The following is a 6,924-nucleotide window of genomic DNA, read 5'->3' as shown; positions in this document are numbered from 1 at the left end:
ATTGTTGAGGGAAATACCTTTGCAAACTTCTGTATATGTCAAATTTATCTAAATTTGAATACACTAATACCCTTTAGATATTGGTAAATTGTATAATGAATTTGATATACTTGTTCCTTTCAAAAATGGACTCAATCTCTTACATAAAGTCAAGGAACACCTATCAATTCAATTAGCGCTAATATTTAAGTTGTGAAGCTTCTTTTCGTGAAGATATACCATATGTTGTGTTTATTTTCGACGGGGGCCAAAATTTGGGAAACGTTAATATCAATCTTAGAGAGATAGTTTGCTTACATGAAGGACAAGTGCTACTGGTACATGCGAGCAACTGTGCTTTGAGAGCTTACATGTGCCCAATTTTGCCTAGTGACTTTTGGATAAGGCATGAGAGACAATGGTAAAGGAAAAGTTAGAATATGGAATACAAGTGAATACAATTGACCTAACCTCTCTGAACTTCACAGCTGTAGCACATTGCCACAAATAAATCTGGACGTCCTTTCTCTTTATGATATACAGTACAATCTCCTACGGCTACAATCTGCTACTGAAAGCTCTCATTCAAGATGGTTGGTCTCATCCCTTGTCATGTCTGCAGAGGGACATAGGAAAGGAGATGCCCTCTCCTCAGAAACAAAGACAGATGTTGTGATTTCTTCCCGCTTGAGCTGCTGAAAGGAATTGTAGAAAAAAGCTGATAGCATTATGCGATGAGGAACGTCGATTCCGGTATCTTACTGACGTTTGGTTCCATGACAGATTGGATTTCTTGAAAGGTATTGTGAAAGTATGAGATGGACTTCGGTGTGAGCCGACGATGGAAGCATTGCTGGATTCGAACGTCACGAAGCTAGAGTTCGGCTGGTTTCGTGCAAGATTGAAAGCTGCTGATTTATTGCCGTCAATCTAGGAGGGGATGGATTGCGGAAAACCCAAACTAGGAAGCTGGCGGCGAGATTTTGTCCAAGGATTCGGCAACGATTCTCATTTTGGGGCGCTGATCGGGAGCGGAGGCGGTGCACGCCAAAGCAATGTGCAAGGTCTCGGCGATGTCCTTCTCGGCGCCGGCCTCTGCAACGAGAGCAGCGTCAAGAATTTGCGCCAAGGGCTTGTGCTCCTTGAAAGCGCGCCCCATCCAGGAGACCAGGTCCATGCCGTAGGAGGCGAGTTGAAAGGAGGGCGAGCGGCCGCAGAGAAGCTCCAGGAGGATGACACCGAAGGCGTAGACGTCCCATTTCTGGGTGGGTTTGGGGTCGGAGGTGCATTCAGGCGCTCTGTAGAGAGCGCTGGAGGAGGAGCGGCTTTGCCAATCGTGGTGGGAGGAGGCGATGGAGGAGCTGGCGATGGAGGTTTTAACGCCGAGGCCGGGTGGAGCTGACAACGGAAAGATGGAGACGTAGCGGGACGGAACTGAGGTTCCGGCGATGGTGGCGAGGCGAGCGAGCCCGAAATCGGCGACGTAAGCTTGCATCTGCATGTCAAGGAGCACTTTGGAAGCCTTGATGTCGCCATGAACGTACTTACGAGGGCTGCACTCGTGAAGAAATGCCAGCCCCGCTGCCGTCCCCTTGGCGATCTTGAGGCGCTGCGCCCATGTTAGCGCCCTCGACGGCGATTGCCCATGCCCTGCACGCAACTCCACCGTCAGAATTCTTCATCACCTCAGGACGGAATTCCTCACACGTTGACGGACTTGTCGAACCAGCTCTATCTTCGAAATTGACTCGACTTAAGTTCGCTTGCGAAATTGACGGACTTGTAGAACAAGTTCGATCTACGAAATTGACTCTTGCTCGATCCAAAAGTTCGCTTGCGAAATTGACGGACTTGTAGAACAAGTTCGATCCACGAAATTGACTGGATTTGTGGAACAAGTTTGATCCAGAAGTTCGATTTGCGAAATTGACGGACTTGTAGAACACTAACGTTCGATCTACGAAATTGACGGACTTGTGGAACTGGTTCGACGAACAAACGACTGCCGCCGGACTCGTACGACGGATGCTTCCCCACTACACATACAAAACTCAACAACGTGACTTTCGCAACGAACAATGGATGGCGAACGCACATCACAAAAACTATCCTCGACTTTTCCAAGGCGGAATTTCTAATGAGCTGACGGACCGGAATTTGTAATAAGATGACGGACTCGTCGACACGAGAATCGCCGGACTATCATCATGCCACGTACTACACATTTGGCAAAACAAACAAAAGCTACAGCTCATACTACGATCTTCGCCAGCTCACAAAAACTATCGTCGACTTTTACAAGTCGGCATTTCGGCCAGAACATAGAACCGAATCATCCACAGCCCCAACATTCAGAAAAGCGAAAGATACGTCGCCACCTGATCTCTTGTTTCTGTGGTGGAGATTTGTACCATGTAGTGCTGTCGCCAAGCTTCCGTTCGGAATGTAGTCGTATATCAAGAGCTTCTCGTCCTCCGCCCAGTAGTAGGCTCGCAGTCTCACCACATTGGGATGTCTCACACGCGCTATGGCTTGCACCTCCGCCTCGAACTCCTTGAACCGTTGCGCTCCGCCTTCGCCTAGCCTGCGAACCGCCACCGGAAACCCGCTCCCCAGCACCACTCTGTATACGATTCCCTGCCCGCCTTTTCCTAAAACGTACGCCGACGACCTCAGCAGTTCGTCCAGGTCGAACGCGATCCCTTTGTCCAGCGCCACAAGTTCTCCTTGTTCCTGAACCTTGTCCGAGCTGGCCTCTTCAGACTCTTCGCTGCTGCCTTTGCAGCATGGTTGGGAGAAGTTCTTCTTGTATGCACAGCATTTATCTTCACAAATTGACGTCTTCCAGTAGAAGTATACTAATATGACTCCAACTAAAGATATCCCCACCGCGTCACCCACGGCAATGGCAACGATGGCGCCTGGGCCAAGATTGGGTCGCCTGGTCATGTTATTGGGATGCGCATCGGCCCCGAAAGGTTCTACGGGAGGTGTGTCTTCTGTTGGCAAGCTCGGAAGAGGAGGAATATATGGGGCTACCGGGCAAGGACGACTCAACGGAAATCCACATAGAGCAGGGTTGCTGGTGAAGGGACCTGGGCCCTGGTCTGCAAGCGACCCTTGTTGCGGAATTCTACCGCTGAGATTATTATGGCTAAAGTCCAGGCTCACCGTGTAAGGTAGGTTCCCTAGACTCTCAGGAATTGAACCGGCCAACTGGTTGTAAGACAGATTGAGTGTGCTTTGGAGTGACGAGAGATTGCCGAGATTTCGTGGAATGGGACCCGAAAGATTGTTGGAAGACAAATCGAGCTCCTGCAGAGCGGTGAGATTTGAGCCGATGCTATCTGGGATGTATCCCGAGAGAAAATTGTTAGCGAGTACGAGCCTGTGGAGCTGAAGACAATTGGCTATGGAATCTGGGATGTTTCCATATAGAAGGTTGCCGGAGAGGTCAAGATTCTGGAGGCTATGGAGCTGGCTAATCTGCGGGGCAATAAAGCCAGAGAGGCGGTTGCCTTGAAGCAAAATGCTGCGGAGGGCGGAGGCATTAAAGAGCTGGAGAGGCAGGGAGCCACTGAGGCGGTTGTCGTGGAGGCTGAGGCGGCGGAGCTGGTCGAGGCGACCGAGCTGGGGGGGGATAGATCCGGAGAGGTTTTTAGCAACGACAGTGAGGCTAACAACGCGGGGGAAGGGGAAACCGGGGAGGGAGTTACAAGCGACGCCGTGCCAATGGCAAGGGGAGGGGTCAGAGGAGTTCCAGTTAGAGAGGGAGGAGGAAGGGTCGAGGGTGATGGAGTTCTTGAAGGCGAGGAGGGAGACACCGTCAGGGGAGAGGGAGGAGGAGGGGGGGAGGAATGCGAGGAGGAAGAAGGGGAGGAGGAGATGCTGCATTGTGGAGGGGAGGGGAAACTGTACAGAAGGGTGGTGCTGGGCAGTTTAGAGAAAGGGAGGGGGGAGCACGTTCCGATGAAAGCTCGCGATCCAACAAAGAGGGGTGCCTGCAAAAGCTGGAGACGCCATTGCTTTTCGGATGCAGCTGTTCACACTTCGTTTATAGTTCAGCTGGCTTTCCTGTCCATTGAATCGTCTCAGCCTCAAGTTGGCAGCAAGCTCCCCCAGACTCTTCTCGTATTTCTGTTGCATCTCCATTATATGCAATCATCTACGAATAGCTCTCTTCGTCAACCCAACTTCCAAGACACTTACTCACTCGACTCAGTGCCCAGTGCCAACCCACAACAGACTAGCTCTCTTCTTAAAGCACACCCACTCCACTTTTCTGCCAACGTCATTTTTCTGGCATCTCCATTACATGCAATTGTATTAGACAAGAAACGATTCAATAGCTCTCTTCGTCCACTGATGAGTCCACTCGGCTCCCACCCGCACGCGTAGCTGCCACCTTCTGTAGCCAGGAGACACGTGCTCGTTGCCCCTTCTTGGCGCATCGCGATACGGGGATCATTACTGCAATTCGTCCAACAATTACCACCCCTGTGCATGTGACTCCAACAATAGATGCAGGGTCCTCCAAACACTGCAAAGCGCACATGACAACGATCGCTGTGCCGCCCTCAGCGAGCACCGTCGACCTTACGGCTGCGCGAGCTCTCTTCCAAATCTTCCAAAACCCTCAAAGCCTGAATCTTCCAAAAACCTCAAACCCTGGATTCTCAATTGATGATGAGGTCGCCATTTCGTCGGAGACGGAACGTAGAAGCGACTCATTCATTCCGTCGGTTGCAGTTTTTCAACTTCCGAGCCGATCAGTCGGTGTCGCATATTCCTCAAGCTTCGAAATTCGTCGTATTCTGCCTTTGAAGCAAAGAATAGCCCCACAAATCTCTGTCCGGGAAGGAGGCCGATTCTTCCTGCAGGGTGCAACTACAACTTATTCGATTTGCTGTATGGCAGTTGGTGGCCACCATTGAAAACAACTATGCCCACTTTGTGTCGATTGGGGTAAAAACCCAAAAACCTTTCACTTTTTATGACTAGTACTTTTATTCTCCCGACTACTTTCTCAATTCCTCACTTCCGGGTACAGTGACTCCTTACCGTTTTGTAACGTTACTCATGGTGGATGGTGTAGCGTGGATTTCTTTTGAAGTTTGAACCTCAAATGTTCATTGAGTTTAAAACGTTTTTGCATTCTACCTTTTTACTCCTACTCAAAAATGATTGTGGGTTGTGATGTAGTTGTGTGTGTAAATTTTCCACAAAGAAGGCTTGCCTCATTGCTCTACTCCATTCCTCCACTCAACTCACTTTCCATTGCTCCACTTATATAACTTCCTCGATTGGTGTCTTTTCATCACTTTGTGCTCTCGTTCTCATTTTGTTGACTTCTTTGTTCTATTTAGTCTACAACTGGAAGGTTGCAAATAAGGCCATCCTAGCCATTGAAGATAAATCATGCATACAGTAGTCTTTAGTATTAGGTATGGAAAGCCATCCTTTGCAAAGATCTTACTTTGCTTACGATTGATGATACCACTGAAAAGAAAATGTAAAAAAAGTTACTAATCCAGGCAGATGAATGCCCAATGAGACAAGCATTGAACTTTTCAATTTTATTATGGCCATGTCTTAATGGGAAGCAAACCTTAAAATTAAAAGTCCATGCTCTCTTCACTTTTTAGGTTGCCATTTCATATCAAATTCATTTTTTGTTTTTTTGAAATTTTGTTGGTCTTACATCAACAATTTGTCTTGTAGATGTCACTCAACCAAGAAATGCGGTCTAACTATATCCCTTTGTCCAAGATGAGCATGCTTTTGTCTACCCCATGAATGTTGACAATGATTGTGTTCATCCAATTGACTTTGTGATGCCTTCAATAGCTTGCCTACCTCTAAGAAAATTGTTGTTGATCTATAACCAGCGTACTTAAAACATAAAACAAGTGAACAAAGATCCAATCGTGTATTATCTACCTAATAAATTGAAGTGTATGGCCTAGAGGGTAAACTTGTGACAATTTTCATCAAATTGCCCTTCTCTATCATCCTTTGAAAGCTTCAAATCCTACCTTCTCTCCTCTAATATGTTTCTTGATCACCCACCCTGTTGGAGAAATCCTATCCATTATAACTCTCTATGTCATCTTAAGGTGCCGCTATGCCCAAGAATGTTTAACTCCTTCTATTGTAATTTAGTGCATCTATCATAAGCATATGTTGATGAATAATCAAGGATGAGGCAAGACGGTTGAAAACTTTGATAGCATGAGAGTTACTAGCTCGAATGATACATAGGAAAGACAATGTGTTCACATGGTTCATGAATTTGTGAAACAATGCATTTGCTTTTTTAAAGAGAGGAAGAGGAAGGGAAAGAGGAGGAGGGAGGCAAGTAAGAGATAAGCAAACAGGTGGTTAGGAGAGGATGCAAATATGGGCGCAGGAAGAAGTACAAACACATGGCCATGGAGGAAGAAAAAACAAGGAAACGGGGGGAGGAGAGGGGGCTAAAAAAAAGAATCAGTATAAATGCATGGGCATGGAGGAAGAGAAAAAAAAGGAGAAGGGGGCACATGGGCATGGAGGAAGGAAAAAAAAGGAGAAGGGGCTTGAAAAGTAAAGGGAGGAACAAAGGATAGGGGTAGGCCTAGAGAAGCCAAGGTGTTCTGCTAGAGGGAGGAAGAGGGGGGAGCAAGCTAGTCGGAGACAGGAGGAGCAACAAGCTCATTTGAAAGGAAGAGGAGAGAGAGAGAGAGAGAGAGAGAGAGAGAGAGAGAGAGAGAGGGGGGCGCAACAAGCTAGTTTGAAAGGAAGGGGGGGAGAGAGAGGGAGAGAGAGAGAGAGATGTTAAGTTGGCTTGGTTGACTACAACTCCTAAAATAATAAAATTTATTGGAAAGGAATGTGCTAATTTATGGCCAAGAATTGCAAGCAGTGCTTATACAATTGTGTAAAGGTATAACTCATGCATGATGAGAA

At 47.5% G+C, this 6,924-nt stretch overlaps 1 protein-coding gene across 1 annotated transcript; it reads right to left on the bottom strand.

Annotated features, from left to right (window-relative positions):
- Nucleotides 1-328: 328 nt before the first annotated feature.
- Nucleotides 329-4,100, bottom strand: LOC147880189 (receptor protein kinase-like protein ZAR1). Its single transcript, XM_087371311.1, has 2 exons — nucleotides 2,391-4,100; nucleotides 329-1,629 (listed from the first exon to the last, which is right to left on the bottom strand). Exons 1-2 carry the CDS (start codon nucleotides 3,871-3,873, stop codon nucleotides 941-943), a joined length of 2,172 nt encoding a protein of 723 aa, XP_087227437.1. The 5' UTR covers nucleotides 3,874-4,100; the 3' UTR covers nucleotides 329-940.
- Between the last annotated feature and the right edge of the window lie 2,824 nt (nucleotides 4,101-6,924).

Source organism: Dipteris shenzhenensis, chromosome 32, assembly GCF_047967505.1.
Source record: "Dipteris shenzhenensis isolate YYH24624 ecotype China chromosome 32, Dip_SZ_1.0, whole genome shotgun sequence".
Lineage (NCBI taxonomy): Eukaryota > Viridiplantae > Streptophyta > Polypodiopsida > Gleicheniales > Dipteridaceae > Dipteris > Dipteris shenzhenensis.
This window is presented reverse-complemented; position numbering and strand designations above follow the sequence as displayed.

Excerpts from the sequence above, each read along its gene's own strand:
- LOC147880189 (XM_087371311.1), bottom strand. The coding sequence starts at position 3,873 with ATGCAGCATCTCCTCCTCCCCTTCTTCCTCCTCGCATTCCTCCCCCCC. Across the intron at positions 1,630-2,390 it reads CTTGGCGACAGCACTACATG|GGCATGGGCAATCGCCGTCG; the intron begins GTACAAATCTCC and ends AGTTGCGTGCAG.